The sequence below is a fragment of the Acanthaster planci genome, linkage group LG03 (assembly GCF_054643075.1).
Source record: "Acanthaster planci isolate LZ-2023a linkage group LG03, COTS_SCS, whole genome shotgun sequence".
In the NCBI taxonomy this organism is placed as follows: Eukaryota; Metazoa; Echinodermata; class Asteroidea; order Valvatida; family Acanthasteridae; genus Acanthaster; species Acanthaster planci.
The window spans coordinates 22,291,744-22,319,332 of record NC_141779.1 but is presented as its reverse complement, the minus strand read 5'-3'; the positions used below and the strand labels follow the sequence as shown (position 1 = coordinate 22,319,332).

General features: G+C 40.5%; 1 protein-coding gene across 6 annotated transcripts in view; it reads right to left on the bottom strand.

Moving 5' to 3' along the window:
* Positions 1-27,589, bottom strand: part of LOC110991118 (neuron navigator 2-like) — a 227,197-nt gene that overhangs the window by 40,284 nt on the left and 159,324 nt on the right. For all 6 annotated transcript variants that reach the window (XM_022256296.2, XM_087134827.1, XM_022256297.2 and 3 more), the window contains 2 exons: positions 27,353-27,572; positions 26,456-26,551 (listed from right to left, as the gene is read on the bottom strand). In XM_022256296.2, coding sequence (XP_022111988.2) covers positions 26,456-26,551; positions 27,353-27,572 — 316 coding nt within the window. The remainder of the gene's footprint in view (positions 1-26,455; positions 26,552-27,352; positions 27,573-27,589) is intronic.

Here is a 27,589-nt window from a genome sequence, read left to right as displayed (position 1 = left end):
GGATTTCCCACATCCACCAGGAGATTTGGAAGCATTGAAAAGAATTAAGAATGTAGTCAAGCCACCATTCCTTTTCGTAGAGCTTCAAGTTCACACCTCTTGATGGTGAGAGTACGTGAATAGTCCATTTGATTTCCTACACAGAAGTGGATTTTGCAGGATTCAGGAAAGTTCTCAGCAAAAAAATGCCCAGAGAGATGGGGTTGAGTTCCTTAACTCCCCCCCTTACAAAGTACCCCAATACCAGGAAAACCTTTCTCAACTGATTCACAACAGAGACACTGAGTTCCAACCATGCAGGAACCTTTTACACCTGGTAACATGAAAGAAGTAGCCACACAAACAAACACCTATACACCAACTTGGGATCTAAATTGTCAATTACCAGTGATGGATGAATTTATTGTGAATGAACCCAACTGCCCCATAATCACGAAATGTTGACTCATTTATGGTGTTCCCTCTATGGACACTTTCCAACAGACGGCTGTTTTATTTAGGGGATGCGGTTTTAGTGGTTTTCTACAAAATTTATGTACAGACATCTGATAAACAACCTTTAGTATCACCTGGAGGAACATGAGAACACCAGCTTAAATGCATCAACTTTAAACGAAGTTGAGAAGTGTTTATATGCGACGATAATTCACTAGTCATTTTTTTTTTCAGACAGCAAGTGATAGTTGTATCCAGTCACCTATTTTAACCCCGAAATTTAAATCCTCAAGAACTTAATCCTTGACAAAAGTTCCCCTTTCCAACATCAATGATGATATATTGCCCTCGAAAAGCCAATTTGTTGATGGGATGATGGAGGTATTAACTCATCACAGACAAACATTCACGTCAACAAATGGACTAAACCCCCTTTTTTGTTAAAAGAAAGACTGACCTCGGGGTTGGGGCGTTTGTTGTAGCCACAGTCTCTTATTTACCCTTCAGACCGCAGGCAACCTTTTGCCGACCCCACGACAGGCTGAGAAACATTTCCATGCCACGCATATTTTTACAAGATAAGGTTGACAATATTTTGAAGTTTTTTCCCCTGAGTGTTTAACCTATTGTTGTTTGATGTTAAAAACCACGGATGGACATTGAACTTGTTTTCAGCAAAGATGTTTTAGGAACTGTTTTGAAAGAGAGGAGAGATGTTATTGCTGAATAATGAACAATGAGAACTATCTTTAGATCAGGATATCGGCAAATATCAAAATATTGTTGCTACACATGAAGCTACTACCACATGTACACATTTGAGGTGTGCAACCAAAAAAGAATCAATTTAATAAACAAATTCACAGAAAAGGTAAGGATAAGCTCAGGATGAACTGGCTTCACAAGACAGGTTGAAGTACATGTACAACTCCTTTTGTATTTAATTATGCATCATTGTTAGGTTTCCCCTAACAATTATATTATTCAAATTACAAGTTGTTTAGGGCAAAAACCCAGCGAGATAAATTCTATGGAATATGGAGACAACTACATGTTATCTTTACCACAAAATCCTAATGACTTTTCTACAAACACAAGGGGGCGGCAGACATAACAGCCAATACCGCTTGTTTGGTTTTGGTTGCACATGTTGCTGCTTTGCTACTACCCCCTCTTGTGGCCAATTTCAGCCATGTTTCCCTTGAAGCAAAATGGTTGCTTTGTCCCCAATAAGCTGTGTGATAAAAGAAAATAGAGTCCAGCAACAGTTCATACAAAGAACTCCCATTAATTCATGTGGTTAATCACTCACATTAGGTCAATAAATTTGTCCTAAAATAAATTCCAACAGGAGCATTGTCCACTCAAGGGCTTGAAGATGCCGTGTGCACTGTTTCTTTCAATCCATCGTTATCGACTTTAACAGATTCAAGATGGTGAAATTCAAGACCCATAGAAAAATAAACAAATAAATTTGCTGACGGCTAATAAATAACTCGCTTCCCAAATCAAAAGGAGCTGCACGACCAAAGGAAGTTAAAAACTAAAGAGGGATGACAGATTCAGCTTGTGGACCAGTAACTGGTAACCGAGTGATACAATTTGATCAGGAATGCAGGGCGGCATACCAGCAGAGACCCCAAATCTCATCAAGGCTAATTTGCGTTGCGGGATCCCCCTTCCTTGCAGAGGTGGCGCCGAACATGAGTAGAAGAGAATGCAGAGGGCTGGCATGTCGTTAGTCGTGACACGCAGCGGTGGCTCTGCTCTTTGGGATTGCTGCCGCATCTTAAGTGAAATGTCAGTCAGAGGAGGAGGGAAAGTGGATGGAAGTGGAACAAGGACATACAATAAAAATAAACTCATCCTTTTGGGGAGGGGGCCCATTTTTGAGATTTTTTTTTTAAGGTCCAGCAAAGAAAATCCTGAGCTGGAGGTTTGTGGGTGCACCATGGAAACTGTCTCTTCAGAAGAGGTGTGGTTCTGAGGACTGGTGAGTATCAACTCTCAAATAAAATCCTTTAACTTCGTCCAACTTCCAAGCTGACTGATGGCAAAATTCTCACTGATCAGACAAGTCACATGTCTAACATGTTAAAATAATGAACAAATGCAGTGCAATGCAAATATCAAGTGCATGTAATTTAACAAACCATACTCTTCATGGCAAGGTAATGTACATGTATTTTACAAAGCAAACTATGGACAGAAATTATACCTGCATTGGCAGTGCAACAGCTCATGATAAGTTCAACAAGTGCCACTAACTCCACCAATCAGGATGTGAATCAAACCATGCTGAAAATGCTCCAATAAATTAAACCCCCCCCCCTCCAAAAAAGGGGGAAATATGGATGAATACAGTGTGATCAATCAAGGAACTAGGTGGGATCAACACCACTAGTAAAGACAGTTGTCGGACTGCACCAACCACAACCGTCCTGTTGGTGGCAGAGGAGCCTCCAACAACCTTGGACCTCCCAAAGTAAAAAAAAAAAAACCAAAATGGATGTTACTGGCAATGACGTGATTAACCAATGTCCTTACGTTTGCAACAAATATTGCGAGATGAAGACACAATTTGCAAGATGACATCCAGCGTTTCCAAAGAATGAACGTTTTTTTCATAGTGCAGGATGAGTGGATGATAACTTTTTCCATTCACCTAAGCATTTCTGATGATAAAATTTATTCAGGCTTTAGTCGTATAGCATCGACATCTTTTAACACAAACTGATAATTTTCATCCGGTGCAAACTACCAGTGAGCATCAAAACTCATAACTGACTCCATGAAGCCCTAGCCTGGAATGATATTCACCAGTATTTTGTTTTGTAGCCTGAAGGGAGAGCTAAAAAACATCAACGGTGCAAAAAGAAAGAAAGGGTCAATCACGGTTAATGGATTCACCATAGTCCCCGCAGTCCGGGGAATCGGCCTGCCTTGCAGTGTGTAGCCATGGATCTCTCAAGGTTTGAGCCCCAGGGCAGATATAGTTTAGATTTGTTTGTTCTTTTTTCAGACCAGTTCAGACAGAAACACTCAAGTTGACGAGAAGGCATCTTCAGTGCTGCATAATTACATGAATTTGTTAAGGGACACAGAGCCAAGTGAGAGAACCTGAATGAAATACTTCACAGTGACGATACACCGAACCAAGAACTTGAATCTCACTTATAAAGTGAAAGGATACAGTGTGACTTGCGAGGGAAATAAACATTTGGGGATGCTTACAAAATCCTTATGCTCCAAAAAAGCCAGGGTTCAAGCCCTTAAAAAAGTTATGGCCAAGCATTATTCAAACCTACATGTAGCTTTTTGTTAAAAAATACATTTACTCAACTCCCTAAATCCTCCCAAATCCCTCATAGTTACCCGATAACAAAACACATGCAGTTTGTACTTTGACAAGGAGGGGAGAAACTGGGACGTTATGCCTGACATCAGAGTAACAGTGGGTGGATTGTTTATCCCGAATCTATCATACTACCAGGTGCACTGCTAGGGCTTTCTTGGTCCATTGCAAAGCAGATTTTTTTTCTCTGTTTAGGTTCGATGACAAACTACGCAAGCACTAGTCAGATGACAGTTGGTTTGTGAATGCTTTTGTGAGGCATCATCAATTCCGCGCTTTCTACCTGTCCTGAATGTTCATTTATAATCCATGCTGCCATCCCAGAGATCAGCATCTTGATGCAGTTTTCATGATTTCTAGCCAGTTGCCTTCTGGTACCCTGAACACCCTTGGCAATACTACTGTGTAAAACTTAAAAGCCAGCCATGTCTTGTCCAACGTAAAGTTCGACAAATTAAACAAGGTAAATATCGGCCAGACGTTGTGGGGAGCACAAGGCCATTTGGTAAACTTGATGAGCACCTACATGAAATGTCATCTCACCAGGGCTGCTGCTTAGCAACCAGCATCTGAAGCAAGATTACCCCTTCCCCCACAAAATGCGAGCCAATGTGTATTTATGTACTGAAAGGCTGCAAGTGATAACCACCACTGCCATGTTCCTTTTATTTGGAAGGGATGGGAATGGAAGGGATTACATTCACAGCACCATAGCTTGTGACGTATTTACTGCAAGCTGCAATACACGGAGTAGTGTGTGGGGGAGAGTGGGCTGGGGGAGACAGAAGCGGAAACACTGCAGTGGAATGTTACCACGGGTGATTTGCGGCACTCACTCAAGCAGGTCACGCCACTGGACTCGTTGCCCGGGAATGTCATCAGGGGAAGAATTACTGCTAACAGTACAAAGAATAAGTGCAGCTGGAACTTCTAGGAAAGGCATGCCGACTGATTGAAATAATCTGTGACCAAGTGTTGACAGGGGGGCGACAGAATATGGCCATGGAGCTCATCGACCCACCGGATAGTATTATCATGGAGGTAGAATCACATCGACCACCAATATTCAGAACAAGAAATTACTCATAAACTTGATATTCAGGTCACAGACAAATCTTATGAAGATGGGACAAGATGATTCCTTATTTCTCTCGGTGAACTGTTCAACTCCAAGACAGCTATACAAATTGTCAGCAAGTTCATCTGTGGAATATTCAGAGCTCACAGTCGAGCTAAACCCCGAGAGCTGCTTTCAGCAAAGTCAGCAGCATGTTTCGATAGAGAAGCAGTATTTCTGATTCACTTATAGAGGTGCAGACATGTGATGATTAAAAAACAAGGTAAATACAGACAAATGCAAACCAATCAATTTCAGAATAGTTAAAAAAGAAATGTTCCCTTCAAAATATGGGGCTTCACAAGGAAATGAAAAGCCTACCTGCTGCTGTGTGCGCTTCAAATACATTTGCTCATCAGAATATTCGTCTGTCAGAATAATCGCTTTCCACAAAGGTACACGCCAAGGACAAATGGCAACAAATCTCTACACTCATAAGTCCAAAAAAAACCAGAGAATCCCCCACACACAGCAGGAAAAAATAATCCTCCTAAACGGCCCCATTGGACAAATAGAAGAACAGCCCTAGGGGAAAAATACTCAAGGACTCTGGTTTCATCCAGCATTTCAACTGTGGGTGGATGCCCCTCTATGAGTTTCATGAATAGCACTCAAGCCAAGCGTGACTTGTAACAGGTTTGTCAAGTTGATACACTTACAGCATAATCACTCCACTACACAGTCACCAAATACTTCCAACAGGTGTGTTTGTGGCTTTTGTCTGCAATAATTTTGTGTGGGTGATATACTAATCACGAGCAAAGAGACAAACGAATAATGACAGAGTTTCAGGAGCTTGAGCACAAAGTTTCTGGGCATATGGATGCACGTTTACCCCCCCCCCCCAAAAATCTGCACTTAGATCTGTCTAGGTGACAGTACAATCTCTGGCAAACAGATGGGGTTCCTTTTCATCAGCCCTAAATATATCCTGTTATTGACGACAACGGAGACTGAAATGTTCCAGATGGCTGCACAATGCATGTCTAACCAGAATCTGTCTGGTCTTGTTCCAGTTCACTGAGACCAGGAGTGGCAGCCACAATTATGGCTTTTTCTTTTTGTTTTGGTGTTTTTTTTGTGGTGGTGGACCTAACAACAAAAAGTAACGTCAGTGCTTTTCAGTATGTGAGCAAAATACAATGTTGTATCGGAGGCCTAACATGCAAGGACATCACATGACATTTCGAAATGAGACATTGCTGGTTTCTCTGCAGGGTTTCATTGATGAGACCAAAAAATCTTTCCGATCAATCACTTCATCCATTAAGTGAAACAAGCAATACAAAAATTTGTTGTACCACCTGTCAAACGTGAATATGCACCATCCGGGATTTTTTTACGTTGTTTGCACAGTGAACAAAAAATAGTAACACACAGAACTGCCCACAGGGCAATTTCAAACAACAAACACGGAACAATCAACAGCAACGTTAAAAATCTCAGTAAACAATTATAGAAAGAGTTCAGCTATTTTTTTTATTGAACAATAATAAAAAATAAATTGTTATTTCCTCAAATTTTTAACTTCAGTTTGTCGTTTTCACCTTAAGAGTTTCCCAAATATTTTTCTTTTAAATATTCCTTCAAAATCTCCATCCTACATCATTCTTACTGATATCTACAAGTATATTGTTTTCAATAAAATTTAATAATGAAATTCTTGTCAAAAGATACATTTAAGGGACCATGTAATAGAAATTTTTATTAAATTTTACTAAAAACCCTTGAAATTACCCTTAGGGTTTCAATTAACCTGATTGTAAGTTATTGTTTTACTATTTTAAGCCAGATTTTGGAGCTTTTTTGTTTTAATGCTAATGCACAATTGCATATTCATGAGCAAAACTATGTCATCCAAGACACTGAACCTCAACGCTGCACTGATTTGTGCATAAAGAATGTCTAGATTTTTTGTAACACTGGTATCATAGATTTCATTTCCTTTGGCTGTTTATTTTTGTTTAAGTATGAAATGTTTTCACATAGCAAATTTCGAGTTCACAATTTGAACATGAAAACATGTTAACTGAGAAGTGTCTTCCTGGATTTACATCAAGGCAAAGGCGCCCTCACTTGTCTGCATATGTTGGTCAATTTTGAATGTTTAAGAAGTGCACTGTTCAGTTCTCACAACTTAAAAAACCAGTCCATACAGTCTTCATACACTGAAGAAGGGTAAAGACATACACACAAAAAAAGATTCTAACAAAAATTCATTGCATGGTTCCTTTGAAGTTTGGCACAATCATGCCCATCTTCTCAACTCAAAACAATAACACTAAAAGCTGTCAATTTTTATCACTGGTATCAGTTTTAATGTTATTTTTTAGAGTGTTATGGTGAAAATAATTGAACTAGCCCCCCCACCAAGCCATTAAGGATCTCCACTCTTCAAATATTAGAGTTTCTCATTCTGATTGAAAGCTATCAACTTGCCTCACAAAAGTTAATCTGATGAGATGTGCACACCAGAGTCAGCAGGTTGGTCTCCCAATATTACTCTCTTTTATTGTAATGGTTCACATCTAGATGGTATGTTTGCAGGTGACACCTTATATCGTACTGTGCTGATGCACAAAAGACTTGACCTTTCCAAAACGTGACAACATGAAATCGAATATGTATGTTCCTAAAGGGTGACAAGATTGGAAAGACGCAGTCACGCTCTCATAGTGAAAATCACTAATTATGTTTCTTCTGTGAAAGAAACGGAACTGCCACTTACGAGAAAAGGTTAGATGCATCAAGGGACCTACACATGTATGCTTGAAAAACCATTTCCACAACATCACACCTCCATTTTAAGTCCCTTCTAGGAATAAAATTGTTGCTCCATTTTTTTTTTAATCAAATGCAAAACCATTATGGATGGATAACCTTTATCAGGCTATGATGAAATTTTTTTGCAAATGAATTGGAATGGATATAATTATGACACTACCCATGTATTATTTCTCTCTTTTCTCCGTCACCTGGAAATTAGGCTTCGTCTTTCTCTTTTGGTTATCTTGAAGACTCTTTTTCCTTTATTCTTCCTGGGAGGGGAAAGGTTTCATTTGAGACACTGACTGAAAAGACATTCAAGGTACATTTTCATTCAACGGATGCTGATGTGAATGCTGGCAATAACCGATATGTGACAGAGCAGCGGCGAGACATCAATACTGTAGTTTCAAGTGAGAAGGGTTTGCCGCAATCGCTAGGCCGACCCATGAATATTTCATGAGGGAGGGTACCGTGAGGCTTAGGTGCCGATGAGAACATGTGAAATTTTTAAGTTCCTGAAATGGCAAGCTGCTCCTTTGGTGTTTCAGAACTTCCACCAAGAAAATGCAGTACACGGGTCTAAAACATCAATGTAGCATCGGATGGAAAAAAAAGGTTCCCAAAAAACAACCCAGTATATCCAAAGTATTCTAGAATTAGCACCGGCTTTATGGTTTTACTTTTGGAACCTGAGTAAGAATATTGTCAATTCAGGTGTATACAACTGCCAGGTATGACTACAAAACAAATGAACATTGCAATCAAAGTACATGACTATATCTATGTGTACTCTTATGTGATAATGTACAAACATTACAAAACAGTCTGGACTTGTAAATGAATTTGAAGAAAATGAAATTTGCCAAGTTGCTTGTCTCTTTGAAACACATCAATGTTACCCCCTCTTCAAAGCTTGCAACCTAATGCCCAAACTCTCAGAACGGTGGATTTTTGGTTCTTTAATGCCGTACTAGCAGATATCGAAAATCAGCGATCAAAAAATTGTTCGTATCATCAACTCTTTTTAATCTTTTTTTTTATTACTTTTGTTATAACTTTTAAAAACTAGTTCACTTTTTTTTTTACATACAATATTGTAGACCTATCACTATGAATTTTCAAATTTTGTATTGGAGTCTTATATACTGAAATAAATAACATATAAATCATCATAAAGATGAACAAAGAAATTGACTGGAGTGGGATTTGAACCTACAATCTTCAAAACATATTTAATATTTAATAAATAAATCAGTGACATCTAAATCTAAATAGAAAGCAACATCTCTCGCAACTGAAATAAGCATAAACAGTCCCTAATACCAGACAGAGTCAACAAAACATCCAAAAAGCTCAAGATCGAGAGACAGACGATTAAAACGGCCCCGAAAGACTGAAGGACAAGAAATGTTCAGAGAGAAGAGGACAATGACGATGATGGAGATAAACAAAGACAGGTATAAGTGATGAGCAGACGATGAGTAAATAGGCATCCGTCAGACAGGGACAGCAACGCGCCATAAGACTGATGCAGACAGGAAATTACAAAATGCCAGAGTGGGGACAACGATGGATGATACAGAGGGATGCCGACTGAGGAAATGAAAGCAAGGAGGGTGTGCAGACATAGGGAAGACAGCCACAAATGGCAAACTCAGAGACGCTTGAAGATTCAGAAATGGGCCACTTTCTTGGAAGTCATCCTTAATGCATGTTACCTATTTATCAACGAAGAATCCTGCGTTTCGTAATGCAACGGGTCACAAAAGTCTAGCAAATCAGTCCGAAACATTTGAAATTTTGTGAGTAGTAGCTGCTTTTCACTAATTTGCTTCTAAGCTACATGTAATCTTGTTTCCATTGCCTTGAATCTGTGTCAGCTTGTGTCCTTGCACATATATGTACTCTTGAAAAATCACTTGTAATATTATCAAGATTTTCCAATAATCCACACTCGAACCCTTGAAATCATTTCATCCAACCACTTTTTTAAAGCTTCTACTTGCAACAAAAACCTTTTCATTTAACAAAATAATTTAACAAGCATGTCATTTTTGGCCCTCAGCAGATAAATATGAACCTTTTCCTTTTTCACAAGAGTATCTTCGCAGACTCTACCTTTTATTTCCTATCATCAACTAGAATGCGACAAGAAGGCATCTCAATAGAGAAGAACTTTAAAAGACAGGTTTCTTATTTTCAACTCTATTCCCTGTGTCGGGCCCCAGAGCTGTAAGATCACCCGCCCTCGAACACAGGGCAAACAAGTAGCACGCAACATCTCTCTCTCTCTCTCTCTGACAGACTGCGTCTTCGTCCCTCTCCTGTCCTTGCCCAAATTCCAGCGCGCCGATTTTCTTCGCCGGGCAAGCCATGGAATTGATTTCCTCTCCGTCCCAGCAAAGCACAGACCGTCAAAATTTCTTCTTTTTTTTTGACTGCGAGACAAAAAAGAAAAAAATGCGGAGAGGCAGAGGGGGGGCAAGGCGAGCGAGGAAGGAAAACTTTGGGTCTTGGTTTGGAGGCATGCTGGTTGAAGAAATAAGGCGTAGCTTGCCCTGAGGATTTTGTTAATGCTGCGGACCGCATTTAATCAGGGGAAAGTGAACTGCAACTCAGACAAGATGAGAGGGAAAGAAGAAAAAGGCATATCCTAGATCAAAAACTGTCCAGGGGAAAACAGATTCAATAGATGAGAGAACTGATGAGTGAGTCATTTAGAAATAGGTTATTTGTACTCAGGTTTGACATTTTGTGTAAAGGGTTTAAATATTTCAAACACAGACCCAAACATCAAATTAACGTGGTATCAAACCGACCCAAGGTAGAAATTGAAAGCAAGACAACTGGAAACCAATTAAGTGTTGACAATCGTGGAGAAAACATGACAGCCACGGTATTTCAACGATAAAGATAAAGATCTATGCTTCATTTTAATGTGATGTACAATGCAATTATGTTTTACGGCATGGGGGTGTCAATATTCACATTGCAGTGCGATGGAATATTTAGAGTGCCTTGTGTACGTGTCAACTACACTCACAGGAGTGCCAATTCATAATTAATAACTAATCATATGGAAAACCTGCCCACAGGAAATGGTCCCAAAATGTCTGGTATAAAATGTCAGGTCCTTGTCTGTTATTGATCAGTGGCTGGGACAGAAGTATTTTCAGTTAAAGGACATTTCAACCAAATGGCTAAGTTTTGACAAAACCAACAAAAAAAAAAACAACATATTCGTTTTGAGCTTTCCTGTTTTTCTTTGGCAAAGCATAATAAAATCTGTACATTCAGCTACCCCTGTTTTGGCCCCTAAAACAAGGTCAAAGCTAGCTACTCATGATACTAAACTGTAATCAAGTAAATCGCAAGAGCAAGATTTGAAATTTGGTATGACTGTAATTTATTCTTAACATCCAATGTCTTTTGTACAGGAATATATTCAGCTGTATCAAATCATACCCTATTTCTGAATTTCAATTAAAAATGACAATCAAATGGGACACTGCCAATGAAAAACATCAAAAATGATTCTTTTTATAAATAACGTTTCCTGACTTATAATTTTCTCCAGTTTACGTGGCTGTACTTTGTGCAAGGTAGACAGTTTGTCATTACATAACCAATCCAATCTTTGACAATGATGCCAGCCCGGGCGAAATTTTTCCCACTCTTCATCTCCCTGCTACTTGTCTAACGGCATCTAGTCTCATCACGTTTGGCTCAGTGTAGCCAAATCGGTGATCAATACCTCTGCCAGGGGATTGTAGGCCAAACCTAAATAGCCATCCATCTTGCAGTTGCACCAATGCTCGATATCTCCGATCATTTTTCCCTTCCGAACATGAGGCCACTCTCCTCCATTCTCCCAATGTGCCCCCTCCCTCCACCCTGCCTGCTGCCACCCCTTCAAAGCCCTCACGGCTGCAATCCTTTACCTATTCTGGTAATGATAGCACAGCCCTGCAAATCACATCTTTTTCAACTCGCAGGTGCATTCGACTTCATTTCCCACAGAGTGGCAAAGTAATTGCATCTTCGATTCTGTTCTGGGACAGAATTCAACACCCATGTAAATGACTACAGAAGACTACAGAATTGACTTATTTTTAGAGTTACATGTATCCCTTGATATATGCAGTGCTTGCCGAATATTACATAAATTTCTAACAGGTCAGAAAATTGGATGTGGTGTTGTCACAAAATGCTATTAAAAGCTGTTCATAAGAAATTTAGATCAATACAATAGCTTGCCGACCTTTTCATGAATTGCAAATCAACAAAAATTACTGAATCCTCTGAAAACTTTACATGTAATTCTGAGATCAGATATTACTTGAATTTTGATACGATGTACTCCATTGCTAGTTTGGGCAATCCTTTAGGTACCACCCGTAATTACCCAAAATGTGCGGTTTGACGACACAGCATGATTGATGAATAAACAAAGCACAGAAGGCCACCGAACTCTACTATAAATCTGTCTTTCTCTTTTACCTTGCAGGTGGAAAAAAAACGGATCAAGGCACCAGTAGAGACAACCATTTGGAAAAAAAGTATTTTTGTACTGTCTGGCCCAAACTCATAAAAATATTGCTGGCGTCCACTTAATGATTTCAACTTGTCCATCCTATTGACAGCAGTATGTCACTTTATGTGCTGTGTTTTGCCAGAGCCCATCCATAAAAATTCAACCAGACAAAAATCTGGCATTCAACGAGACGATCTGAGAGCTGTTCAGATCGTCTGCATCCAAAAATTCACATTTACCCAATTCGCGTGTTGACATTGTCTGGGTGGTTAACCTGATTTTAGAGATTTTTTTTTCTTCTCTTCCCCTCCCTCTAGGCTAGACTGAACGAGAGTCCCCATGGAAACACACAGATCACATTCCCAGCTAAAATTTACATGATCAGTGTGGGGACAAAGCGACCTCCGATTGGTTTGTGAGTCTGTTGGGATTGCAACTGCTTTGATTGCTTATGAACTTCCCCCCCCCAAAAAAAAGCAACACAAAACTAACCAACAGATGAACAGGAAGCTAGTCTCCACGCTGATCCAATATTAGTGTTTTAAGCTATACAACTGTGATGCCATCTGGACAATCTCATAGCATGTGAACTGCATGCAGAGAACAACAAAATCCACTTAATACTTAAAAGAAGCAGTACTGTATTACTAGCACGGAAATCCACAGGAAAGTTTTGGCTAAAGAAATATAGTGACAGAGTGCAAAACAGCCAACTTTCATAGATTTGTGCATCTCTTTATTATCTCCCAACCCCCTAGGGTGCATGTAAAATCATATGAAATCCGAGAATTTAGGACTATTAGGGTAAAGAACAGAAGAGAAAAATGCTCATCTTCACTTGACAACCAGATCCAAAGTCAAACACTCCGGAGACACCTGATCCAGAAATTATTTGCTTGGACAAGACAAATCAATCTCTACATAAAAGGCACGACGTCATATTCTTTAGACTGCAAAGTTCCTTCAGTTATTCATCTGGATAAGACGAGACATCTTGATATGCCACACAGGACTGGGAAACACTCAAAGGTTGCTCTCCACTGCCCGCCAGTACTCTCCCTAAGATGATGCCACTGAGATGGGATAATCAGTGCTCATTTACAATGACCAAACAGGAGCATAATGGCCCAAAGTGTGAGAGCAGGCAGAAATTCTGGATATTGAGGAGTTTCTCACTCGTTCAGTTTTCACGAGTATAAAAAACTAATTAAGTGGAAAGGTCTGTCAGAGTCATTCATATGTAGGACAAATAACCAAGGGTGAGTGTTTCCCAAGAAGATCCCCACACACAGAGAACAAATATCAGGTTCAGAAGGGCCGAGCAAGCACCATGTACTGACTGACTTCATCATCTGAGTGCATGATATCAACATGAGAGAATGGCGAGTCGCCATGCGATGGTTATAAATATACCTGCTGCAATTTCCATCTCGCAAGCGGTCACGGAGGGCAAGACAGAATTCATTACAACCAGAAAAATTCTGTCATTCTGCAGTACTGATCAGATCGACACTTGATTATTTGAAGGTGAATTGAAGAACACACTGATTTAATTAGTGGATCAGTGGGGCGATTAAAACTTCTGGGGTATGGGGAAGGACTGGCAGCGAACAGGCAGACAGATGAGACAAAACAAGGCAGACCTTAAAACAAAAAAAGACATAAACAGACAGACTAATTCAACTTTTGGCCTAAATACAGGACAGTCTTCAGAATGTGGTCATTGTTGTGCTATTAACTAAGTTCAAAAGTTGCATTAAATAATTTATTGTTCATTTTAACAGTTACATTGCATCTATTTTCTATGAGGAGGAACTATCACAAAAATGCCTTTAAAAAGGCAATATCCCTCTGCATCCAGAGGTTAGTTGAATTCTGCTGTTACAATGCTGTTCTGAGATTATCAAAAGCATTTCAGTAGTGACTCTATCGGTTACTGAATCATATCTAGAGTTGACCACACTGTGCTCTTTTTCAAGATTCAGATGTTTTTTATGTATGTGAAACTAAGGACCCTCCATTTTACAATTACTGATTAACTTTGACAGTTTATGTGCATTTAATTTACTGACCCAGTTAATTTTTGTTGGCTCAAGAGTAAAGAAGGGTTTGCCATAGAAAGCAACATTATTTTCCCATCCCCTCTTTCTCTTGGACAAACATCTGGCTGATTGTCCACACTATAATGAAGTGACACAAATGTCACACTGACCACTCTCCACTGAAAAGCAAACGTGACCTTTCTAAATGATCCCTGAAAAGGTGGATGCACTAAGAACTATAAGTGCCCGGCCAACGGGCTGGACTAATTCCTGCCACGCGAAAAATTTGCAACCGATATCATTAGCCCCAACAGCTGGGAAGACAAGTGCAGTTAATCAGTACAAACTCTGGATACACTTGAGCACACCAATGCCCGCAAATTCAACAAGACACCAGCAATGTTTAGCTTGTTAGTGTTTTGATATGGCAGGATCACGTTTCTGCAAATAAATAAAAGTCTGGACCATTGATCTTACCCATAAAACAATGCAACAAAAATCATAGGTTGGTTGAAATAAATCACATTTGGTGAGTCTCACCATAGTCTGCCCTTCTTTAGTTGAGCTACATGGATCAATTTCCTTATATGCCTAGTTTACAATTACATATATGCCTGAAAACCACTGCAATCTCGTAAAACTTACCTCTTAAATTCCAATTTAGAAAATGGAAAAACAACCTTTATGGATATTTAAAGGAAAAAATCATCCTTTTGAACAGTGAAAGTTCACACGGGCTGTGAAAATGTGCACTTAGTTTAGCCTGGGGATATTTAGGGAAAATCTTTTGCGCAAGGCTTGAGTTATGTTCTATGGTTACAAATTTCATTGTAAAAGAAGTGGAACACATATCCTGTCCCATGTTCATTTTCTGCCTGATATTATTAAGACTGGTCAAATGGCAAGTCTTGATTTCACAGTCAAACTACACTGAGTGGCATTAGATTTCACTACTTAAATAAAAAACAAAGAATGCAGATCTTTGCAATTTGATTGAGAAATGCGTACCTCAAATGGGAATGGGCAGGACCTGTACTTTTGGCGTCGCTCCCAGCGATTGATGGTTGCGCAAGCCATGGTGGATGCTCTCCAAGTATCGTCTCAAGATGTGTTGTGCTCGAGACTGTCGACAGACTGAGCCAAGGAACAGTGATGAGGATGGGTAGCCCGTACAATGCGTGCATGTAGCAACCGTAGACTGAGGTGACTTTCCTCGGAGTTTGCGAGTCTAGTGTCAAGCCAAAGCTCTTACATTAAGCTGGCCCATGCGTGAATTGAAAACATAATGCGAGATCCGAGGACACCACTGAACAAGCTGCTGATGATGTAACACTGACGTGCCTATGTTTATATATAGCCAGCCCACGACATCGTTGGCATGGAAATGATATCGGAAGTGGTACAGTGAAAGAAAACAAACAGTCGAACCACCTGTGGCTGGGTAAATTCTCCCAAGCATTTATCAAAGCCAAATAAAGGCTAAACGCAATTCCATTCAAGGTGTTTCTGTCCATGGGGAGTAAAATTAATTTATCAGGGAGCCATAAATGTGGAGCCGGCATCAACAATGTCCTCAGGCTTTTAGCATTTTCTAGGTGATCGACTGTTTTGTCTAGAGTTCCAATGATTGGCCTGTTTACCTCAGTGAGCCAAGAAGTCAAGCAGAAAACAACACTGCATTTACGCCATCACCTTCACCAGCTTCAATGTTTTTGATGAAGAAACTTCACACTGGAACTTTTAAAGCAATGAAACAGCAGACGGATTTGACTCAATTTGATTTGGAAGTCCTCTTCTTTAAGAGAGTACAGCTAAGGCTGAGCAGATGGTGATGCATCACACACAGTGCATAGCTGTTGTAACAAAGATTTATTTCATTCAATAGACCGCCATTTGTAGTAACAACCACTTTACCAAGCCAACTTGATTGTAATGGCTTTGTCTTCAGTTCCTGATGACCATCCTGGCAATTCCAAAATTCACAATGTAATGGTATCAAATGCATACATCTACAAAGATTTATGGCCAAAGATGTTCCATCTGCTCCATCTACTCACCAGGCAGTGTAAGTATCATCATAAAGATAGCAGCCTATTTGCTGTTGAGATTTACAGATGCAAATGACTATTTTAATAACTGATTTTACGAGAGGAAATCCCTTGTGCAACCGGACCAGGACGGGGATTATCTGCCTTAACAACTGCCGTAAACCCTTGCACAATGCAGGACGCCTATCAAGAATGACTGTCCACAATGAATCATTTTAGAAATGGACGGACTGGCTCAGGCCTAGTCCAGCAGCAGAGTACGTGAACATGGCTCATTTCTATGACGGCACAAGGCACCGCCAGGCTTGGGAGTGAGACTGATGCCACCTGACGTAACAAGTCATACAAGCTACACCCTTCCCAGAGATATCACCTCAACGACAACGGTGGAGACAGTGATGCCTCTCTGACCACATCTTCTTCTCCTTGGCTGGGGGGGGGGTTCGGCAGCAGCAGTGTCCTGCAGCACTGAGCCTGTTTACCTAAAGTATCTAGTCGCAGCCATGAAACAACACATACTCCGCAAACTCCGATCTCCGTAGCCTTGAATATGTACAATCAGCGACGACGCACAATCTCAAGGCATCACCACTCCCTCGTCCTCCAGACAAGCTGATTCCTTGCATCTCATTTAGAACTTTGCTGTTGCCAAGGCAAACGATGGAGATGAGAGAGTCTTTCACAGTCAATAAAAAGGCAAGTGTCCAAGGAGGAATATAATTCACTGAGCTCTGGCCAAAGTCCACGTACAGACATTGTGTGTGAAGTACTGGGCAGAATAACTACATCCTTGCACTGGACCTTGATCCATGGATGGCCAAATGTCATGTCATCACTGGAACGGCTAAACAGCTCTCTTGAATACTTCACTCTTACTCCTAATGTTAATTCAATTAAGCCAGGAATTATGATGCTATTACACTCAATGAAACTGTTTAATACAGGAAATCCCAGCCAAGCATGGAGCTGTAAATAGAAGTCTGGGTGGCACTTTTCTCGAAGTAACACTAAACATGTGGCCTTTTTCACAATGCGAAATTTTATCCAAAAAGCCGGCTGGCTCTAGGGATAAAATTGCAAGTCGATCCTATTCAGCACGATGCAGGCACACATGTACAAAATGTGTGCTCAATTTGTTAAGGTGGCAACGGTTCAACTCCAAGCTTTGTAAGCTGTGACCCTTCCTGTCCACCGATTACACGATATGGATTTTTTGGTACTTCCGATTTCGTTCCTTGTCGAGGCTCCCTAATGCATTTTTTTCCCTGCCTTCCCCCATCACCCCGCTGCGGTGGTTGGAGCAGCTGGTAATTGGCTAAATGCACATGTAGCATGCCTGGGACAGACCATTCTGTAGGAGGGCTGAATTCCTCTCCAAATAGGGTGTGACACTATGAAAAATAAATTTTCACGACCACTCTGCAATTCCTTGAAATATGACTTGCTTGTTTCATTCTGTCCCTCGTTTATCTTTTTGGGGGACCTCCCTGCCCAGTCCAGTCTTTGAATCATTCCACCTACAGATACAGGTGAACATTACATTAAAAATATGATCGCTTGGGCTGGACCATTGCAAACACAGGGAATAATTAAGGGGCAAGAGGTAACATAAGTATCACTAATGGGTATTTGTTCTTCTTTCATAACCTATAGGCATGAGATGGATTGGAAGCGAAGCGAACATGACAGATGAATGAACAAGCACCTTGTAATTAAGAGAATCCAATGTCTGACGATGATCTTGCCCTCCTGTACAAATTTCTGACTAGGCATAGACTCGAGGAAACCAAGCAAGGTCAAATCCCACCAGATATTGAAATACTCACTGGAAAACCAGCCTAATACATTGGTTATCTTGGGAGATTCTAAAATAGTAACACGGTAGTCTCACTGGAAATATTTCAAGGTAAGCAAAAACTGGGCAGCTCATCCGTGCATTATTTATTTTTATTCGGCGCAGTGAGGGAGAAAGTGTGAGTACTGTCAAGAGGCAGTGCAAAGATGGTGCGAGCATGGCTCAACACCTACTGAAAACTGTGTGGGCAAGAACCAGCATAAATGGATTGGGCCTCTGTTGTGATCATATGCTTGCAATCTAGGTTTTTTTGGGGGGGTTAAGTTCATCCATGCCGCTCAATAATAATAATAATGATGATACTTTTTATATAGCACCAATCCATTACAGGTATTATTCTCTGTGGCAATTTACAATATACTATAAAATAATGCCAAATACACAAAATTATATTAACGAAAAATTCACAAAAAATGACAAATCATACAGATATGATATTACATTAAAAAATTAAAGTGATGTAAATGCATAAAATATCAAGATCGAAGCAGTTATAAAAGGTACGTGCACTTAAAAAGGAAGACATTGACATACAATAAAATAAGGTGGATTTACAAGCCAATACCAAAACTAATTATTTGAAAAAGGCCTCACGCTAAAGGTGGGTTTGGAGACCAGACTTGAAGCTAGCAAGTAAGTCTGCGGCTCGAAGCTAGCAAGTGAGTCTGCAGCTCTGAGAGAGGCCTCAAGCTCATTCTACGATCGGGGACCAATGACCAAAACAAAGCCACCTAGAATTCAACACATCCATTCAACAGATGGGCTTTAGCTGTAAGACCATGAAAAATTCCATCAAGCAGAAAACCTTTATGTCTTCATTAAAAAAAAGAAAACAGTAGAAAACACTGCCTACTCTTGGCAACTAACATACTAGTAAACTACATCCAAGAAATTTGTCATACTGTGGGGACAACTTCTGAATGGGTTAAACAAAGGAAAGGCATAATTCTCAAGGCAACAGCCAAAAATGTGAATTGATAATCACTTCAAAGACAAACTTAATCCAGAAATACTTTGCTGTTTTTATGATCCATGACAAAAATGAGATGAATGGTTCTCAGCTGAATTTTTTTGTCTTAGCTTGATCCATTTGACTAACGTTCTGCAAGCTGAAAATGAGTCTCCCTTTTTAGCTCCCCTATAATCCCTAATGGTCCTTGCCTTTTTTCCTGATAATTTCTCTAAATCTTTCAAAATCTACTCCTTGGTAAGAAACTTCTTTAAACACCCGGGTATAATCCCCTAAATAAACTAAAGATGGCAATCACAGAATCCTCTTCTTCATTCTATCCTGCAGAATTCTCCACAAAATTCCAGGTAGATGTTGAGGGATCTCGAAGGGTTTAGGGTTAAGTAAATCTCACCTGGGCAACGTTCACTGGTAAGAGGCTGGCTTACCTGTGTTTGTCATCACCGCAGGTAAGCACTGTCCAATTTGTCCAAGAGGGAAAAAGCCTTCTATGAGATTGCATCTCAATTGATTTTTGGTCAAAGACCTCAACTCTCCTGGCGGATGCAGTGCTCTTTTTTTAAATGAAAGCTGATCTACGCGCTTCGATTTGTAGATGTTTGGGTATGGGTTAAGCTAACAGAAAGAATCTCAGAGACAAGGAAATGAAATTGAGCTCTTCTTCTTCTGTCTTTTGCTACGATCCACTACAGGGTCAAGGTTCTTGGGATGGTGAATTGAGGATAATGGATGATGCCATGTTTGATTCTTCAAACATGCAAAATTATGGTTCATTATGGTCCTTACTGGTTGATTTGAGAAACATGCCAACAGTAATAACTGCACTCACATAAATACATTTCTATGGACCAAGCCCTGTTACAAAATGGACCAGAAACGATGCAAAAGTTGAGAAATTTGGATCAGTCATAGTAATACTGCTATTCATTTCATCAAAAGGAAAATATTCAAGAGACAAAATTTGTAATTATGAAAAATCATAGCACTGAAAATTTTGGAACTATTCAAATCTCAGAACAAGCCATTTTGAAACTTTCCTCATTTAAAAGTAAACTTTTGATTCTATTTATATCAAATACAACCAATTAACACTGCCCAGCTGAAACCCAAATTCCTTGAAGAGCTTTTGTTATTAGTCTCGTTTATCAGTTGAAATGGACTACAAAGCAAACGCATATTCTACCTTTAAACTTAATTCCTCTAAACTGCTGCCATGAAAAGCATAAAACCAGCAATCTCTGCCCCAAACCACCTCGGAACCTTTCCGATTTGTAAGGGAATGCATGTACCAGTGATTGTCTATTTTCAATCAAACGATGCATCGCCTACCTGCAAGCCAGCCAGCACCTTCCTCTCCAGCAAGTCATCAGCTAGATTGGCCTGTGGACTTGCCAATTGTTCAGACCAAAGACAACCTACGGTAAGGCGGGCTCATCCCCAAATACCACGACAGTCTAATCTTACAGCGCAACTCTTTCAACTTCACAAAAAAAAAAAAGGAATGCGCACTTGCGTGTGTGTCTATATATCTCTCACCTCCGCGGCCCTGCTTTCTGGTGACCTAGGCAAGATCGCCCCGCAGATCATTACATCTGGTGTTTCGATACCATTGTCTCTTTGGCCAATTAAGTGTGGATGTTGGAACGTCGAAGCTATGGCAGGAGGGGACAGCGAATGGCTTTGGACAGCGAATGGTTTTGCCATTTTGTGGAGAGTGTGCATCCCGAATGCAGGCGGGAACAAGATGAAGATGTCGCTGATAATAGCTTTGATGATGACTGTAATTGCTAACAATGTGCCGGGCACGCGGATAAAATTACAAGGTGAAGTTTTCCGTTCATCCAAACGATATACTTTACTCGATTGAATCAGAGATAATTCAGAGTTTTGAAGGTATTTTGAAAACATCTGTCCTTTAGATCAGATGAACCTGATGCATTCATGTATTTAATGACATCATAGACGACAACACAATATACCATGATTATTTCCGCTTTTTTGTTCTCGTTACAAAATAAGTCAATAAAATCAGTCATATGAATCAAGTGCATTTGCACACAATTATGTTATATTCGTCCATCCCTGAAGAGTTCAGTTTAATGAATTAAAACTTAACAAACTTCATAAGTGAATTTTATAGATTTAAACTTTACAGAGGAAACTTATAGTTATCATTCAAAATGTTCGAACACCATTTTGAACATGTCGACGACTTCCTCAGACTATGTATGTAAAACTCAGCAAACAAGAAAAAATCAGTTGATATCATGTTCTTGGATGACAAATTAGGCCTTATAAATCTAAGCAGTCAAAGACAAAGAAATTTGTCCAAAAGAAAATAAAAAGACAAGAAATCTTTGTGCAACATCACAAAGTGAGCATAATGTGAAACTGCAGGGACTTACCGAGGCACAGACATCTGGAAAGTAGTGCCCCACAGAACGACCCACCAAAAATGTGCTGGGAAACGCTGATTCCCACCACAGACAACCTCCCTTAACTGTTGGCACTACTGTGCCACCAAACCACAATAACATTACATTTTGATTTAAAACATGTCAGTTACTGAAGAGGCAACACCTCGTGGGATTATGGGCTAGCCCATAAAACAAAAAAGCCACCTCACCACATTACCGACAGGTGTAAACAGGAGTCAATCTGGTAATTTACCCAATCGAAACCTTTCGGCCTGTAGGTAGCTTTCCTTGGAATAAATATTTTTTTGATTTGTGGGCACAGCAGGGTGGACCCATTTCCTGCTTGCGGTGGTGAACATTCAGCCAGAGATACAAACATTTTTTCCAGGGTTGATGGTTTGCTGGTATTGTGGGCCTACTGAGGCTCCAACTGTTATCTGGAACTTTACTGTAATGTAATTTGCTCTACTTCTTTGTTCCAGACATCTCATGTGTTCATGAATTAAGCCTTTTCTCAACCCCCAACCTCTTCAACTGGTTGAAACTAGGAGAATGTCTGCTCAAAACCCAACATCTGCATGTTTTTGTACCATTTTGGAATGAAAGCCAATACACTCTTGCTTTACTCCACCGTTATTTAACAGTTATGAAAATGTAAAAAGCCTCATCCCTTAGGAAGGAAAGAATAGCCCGGTTGTCATGGAAACCTGAACCAAGATGGGCTTTTTACCCTCACTCCCAGGACAGCAAGAAGATCCCTAGAGTTCTCCAGGTGATGTTAACCTGTTCGATTACACTCTCAGAAATGACAACTTGTGCCCTGACGATGAAGACTTGGAGAGTGCACAGTTGCATTAATTACCGATGGCAGGATGGGAGGGCCATAATTAGATCTCCTGTCAAGCAACGTCCACGATCAAGCAACGTCCACTTCCCGAAAACCGAATTCTCATATGTGAGGAAATGTTTGCCGGACCATGCAGATCCCCCCCCAATCTGATTCCAAGGTTAAATTGAGCATGGTGTTGCTGTGTGCAGTGCACTTTGGATCATCAAAGGAGAGCTCAGTAGGACAATCAGCCTAACCATCTCTGGGATTGAGCTATACCTCCCCAGGGTAGCCTCTTTCTTTCTATCATCAGGTGTGTCACCAAACATTTCCAATTTGCAAATAAAAACCGTGTCGAGTGTTCCTACACTGTCTGTTCCAAACTGTGAGAGGTTTCAAATATGGGATATTCGGAGAATGCATTACTGTTTGCCATTCAAGAACCAACTCGAGATAATTGATCACATCTCTTGAGGGAGAAATATTAGCATGAGGGTTTAGGGGGAGACAGTTGGCTATCTGAACTACATGTGGGACAGGGAAGGTTCCAAGGTTGAATTATGGATGGACTTATAGGCACTGATCTGACAAACTGGGCAGCCACTGCCCAAGACAAATGTTGGAGAAGAGGATGAAAAAAAACAAAACAATGTATTTGAAAAGGGCAGAAAAACCAGACACTACTTCAAACAGTTCTCATAATGAAAGGCAAAAATATTATACTAACTGCACAACTGTACTGTCAATAGTTTGTATTTCATGTAGTGAATTTAAGCTATCCGAAAGAAAATTGTCACAATACACATCCTGCCAAAGCAGAATGAGAAGGCCGAAGATTTGCAACTACATTATATGAGTTTTAATGTTTTGTTGTCCTTTCCCTAAACAGTGTGTTGTTCTAACAGTGAGTATTTAATTTCTGCATTTATGTTTTTCAGAACAGCTTCGATATGATGCAACACCTTCTCGGTCCAAAGAATTAGTGATGCCCCACGAAACAGACCTGTGAAGTGCTCGTGGGCGTCTTCAAACGCTGACCGCCACAGTGTGCTTCACACGATAAAAACCAGCATCAATTCAGTGGAAACCTGCCTGACTCAATTAGGGTTGGGGGGGGCGACAGTGCAGACCCAGTGTCCCGTCACCTAATCTGATAGATGGGCCCAGATTAATGTCTCCAGGAATTAATTTGGCAGGATGGAACTCTGTGTACCATGTCTTATCAGAATACATCTAATGTCTGCAATCAGATCCTTCATGAAATCTTCAAGATCTATGTTAACCGAGTCAGAAAAAAATGTCTTCCCCCAAAGGGGTTTCTTCACATAATTTTTTTTTTACAGTACAATAATTTCTAGGTAATAACTAGCCAGAAGTCACGAACCAACTCTGAATAAGGGTTACTTTGAAGGAGGACATGGAAACTACATAAGAATGCAGAGATTTTAATTTTAATCAATAATCTTTTGTAAGATGTCATTCTGGACAACAATCGAAATGGTTCTAAATAAAGTCAGGTCCATATGAACTCCTGTTCTGAATAAAAACCTTTTTGAACTAGAATGAGGATGGTCAAATTATAGGTGTTCAAGTCTTAATAACACAGCAAAAAACACCTTAATTTCTTTTCCTTCACACCACTTTAAGCTTCTTGAAAGGAACAAAAAAATGAGATCAGACAATCAGCACATGCAGGACTGTTCCACAACACTTCGGAATAAAGGAGAAAAGATAGAGGTGGGAGAAAAAAATCACAGAGCGAAACTTATTAATTTGCTGGAAGTGCCTCTATTTCCAGGGAAATACGTGCACATTCCATTGTCCCACTGGAAGACTGAGGGGGTTTGGTCCACACATGCCTGCAAGCACAGACAGGTGTGACACAGCTGAATTTCCACAGCTCTTTGTCAGTTTATGGCCTAATAATGCTTGGTTCTCCATATCCATTCCAACAGTTCCTAAGCAGCGCTTGCCCCAGTGTCACTAATGAAGCCTGCCACATTAATTATCCTAGCCACCTGCAGTTGTTGAATCGTGAATCCGTCCACACTTCCCCAGCCCGATCATAGCCCAACACTTACATAAATCCTGCACAGATGGGGACATGAGATGCCCTAATCAATAGCATCGGTCAACTCGATAAATATTGTATGATTGCATAACGAGATTACAGACCGGAATACAAATTGCCTAATGGAGTCTGTGGGCATCCAGTGGGGGACACACTTATGTTAAAAACTCCCGAGAGAAACTCGTCACTGCAAAGACACCTCCCATGTTTAAAATAGGCTTTTCCAACACAAAGAAATTAATGAGGTTAAAAAAATCATTGGACTTAATGATTGTGATGAGATGCAAGTGTTCTCAGACATTTTAAACTATGTTCAGAGCATGCAAATGTAAGTTACCTTTATAAACCAAAGTAATGACAAATATGCAACATGCAGAGTCCAATGGATTCAATTGGAATACAAATACTTCAAGAGTTCAAGCGTTCACTAAAATATGGCACTGCTACATTTGAATTATGCTATATCAGATTTCAACAGAGGGCAGCAAATACCTTGGTCAACCATTCTGAGCAAAGAAAAAAAATCCAACTTAAAGAATGAAGGCAGAGGGCAGCAGTCAAATGGCTTTCACAGACATTTTAGAGAACTAGCAACCATCGCACAATAGAGGGTGCTCTTCAACTAGACTCTCTCATGAAAGGATTATCTGCTTGGACAGTGTGGCAAGCCCCCACTTGTCAGAACCCGTGAGGAAGCTCATCTGCTGCATTGAAGACTTCTTTAATTAATTTTGGATATTTGCCCTGCCCAACGTGTACTGGCATTATAGCACTTTGTACTCGGTGTTTGCCCCCGAAGGCTTGTGAAAACAACACAAGTGTACTCGGGTGGGACTCGATCCCTCGTCTTCCAGTTTACTTGTGCAGACGTCTAGACCACCCAGCTTCCCGGTGTCTGCTGGCTGGTTCGAGTCAGATGTAGCAGCAGGTAACGCGAACAACTATTTCTAAGGATGGATTTTTGCCCTGCCCAAATTGTATTGTAACACTGTTCACTCAGTGTTTGCCCCCAAAGGCTTGTGAAAAAAAACCCACATTTTTCAGCTTCAGCATCTCTGTAAACGTTACTCCACACTCTCATAAGACAACATCAAATTACAAAACATTCAGTTCTACAACCAGGATTTCATCAGTATCATAATTGTTAATTCTGTGACGAACTGAAATTTGGGATCAGTTGATCTTGATAACGCCCTGTCCTTCCTGGCTTTCATGAAGACCAGCTGCTGAGCCTAATCAAACATTCAAAAATTGGTTGGAGTTCCCTCTTTGTCTCTTGAGATAAAAAGTCTATAATTTTCCATTCAGTGGTTTTGTTCTTTTGACCATTTGGCAATCTACAGAAACTGTTGAGCCTCAAATGCCCAAATGTCAAAGGTTAATCTGTGACACTGTAACAAGCCTGTGTGGTACAAGTCCATGAAAACGTACTAAATTTGAGCCCTGGATGTTGCCATGGATTGCCTCGTTGAAAAAGTCAATTCAAATTAGTTTTCACTAAGAACTGGTACATGTTCCCACTGTTGGGAAAATTGAAACTAATAATGCATACTGGCATCTTCACTGAGTAGTCATAAGTTCTTCACTGAGTAGTCATTAGTTCTTCACTGAGTAGTCATAAGTTCTTCACTGAGTAGTCATAAGTTTACTTTTCACACACACCCACACAAACATGAACATTACATACCGGTACCTAGTGTGGACACCCCTTTGTTTTCATGCAGTTAAGGAATCTTTAATCGGGAACACGATATTCAGCTAGATTTTTGTAAAATGTTTCCTTGACTGTTCCTTTTCCTTTTACCACGGATAACCCTAACCCCAAAATGCCTCTAAACCTTTTCAGAGAAGGGGAAACGTCCTGTGGACATAAGTTTGTTCACAAGTCCACACTAGTTGGTGCACACATGCATACCGGGCATACGTTTTCTTGTACATTTTGCTCAGCGCTCTATCTAGTCTCAGCTACATTTAAGTACACAAAGCCGACAGAAGGATGCAAAACAGACTTACATTTGTGTTGAGCTGGTTGGAGAGGTTCCCCACTCTCTCCTGTTCTCGGTCGAGCTCTCGCTTCAAGCGACGGATCTCATTGGCCTTGTCATCCGGCTGATAAGGGTGAAAACAAAAAAAAAACAAGGGTAAGTTTTGTTCCATTTTTACCAACAGCACATGGAAAGATGAAAGAATTTATCAGCTAAGAATCCAAATGGAGTGTCGGACAGGTTATCAGATCGTGGGGAAGTGCACTCACTGTCTTATTATATTTTCAGCCAAATCTTGGCATTCACCAGCACGAACTGCAGCTGGTATCCATTACGTGACAGATACTGTAGGTTGATGCAAAAGGCAGGGGGCACTGCTCTTCATATGGTACTAATGGATTGTCTTTGAGAGTGCATGTACGGCAGAGAGAAAGGCAAATTCACTAATTTGAGTCAAAACCAATGACTGGAATGGTTGTACTAGAGAAGCCAACTGACCATACTGGACAAACTTCAAATGACTGCAATGCACGCTGGCAATACTTCTTCACATTAATGTTCATTTCTGGTATTTTGTGATTTAACAGTAAATCAGATGTTTAATGCATACACTGTACACCTGTTGGCGGATGCTGAACATTGACTAGAGTAAATTTTTCTTAAATTCCTCATTTTATTGCTACAGAACACCCGGCCCGGGGGGTCCTCCCTCCGCGTCCACTGTTGGTCCCGCCTGGTCTCCTCTGCCACACGACAGAAATTAGTCATTGTCACTCAATGATTCTTGAACGATGCGCATCTATGCACTTTTTATACAATTAGTCAAAGGTAGATTACATTGTGTGCAAATAAAGAGAGCGGCAAAATATTCTCCAAAAAACCTGACTTCTGCCGCCTTTCCTCCATAAACCCCACTCTGACTTACATGTATGGCACCGTAGAGAGAGGAGCCCTGAGACATCAGGGACAGCGCCGAACCGTGCAGCTCACCGTCCTGGTCGCGGCAAAATGTTCCCATGCTGAGTGCCGCCCGCTGGCGCTCATCCAGCGACACGCTGTTGTTGCGCAAGCGGGGATTGTTGCCGTAGGCGGCCTGGCTGTAGCTGCTGGCTGACATGCTGTTCGACCGGACCATGGCAGAGTTGCTGGTTGGGGAGAAGGG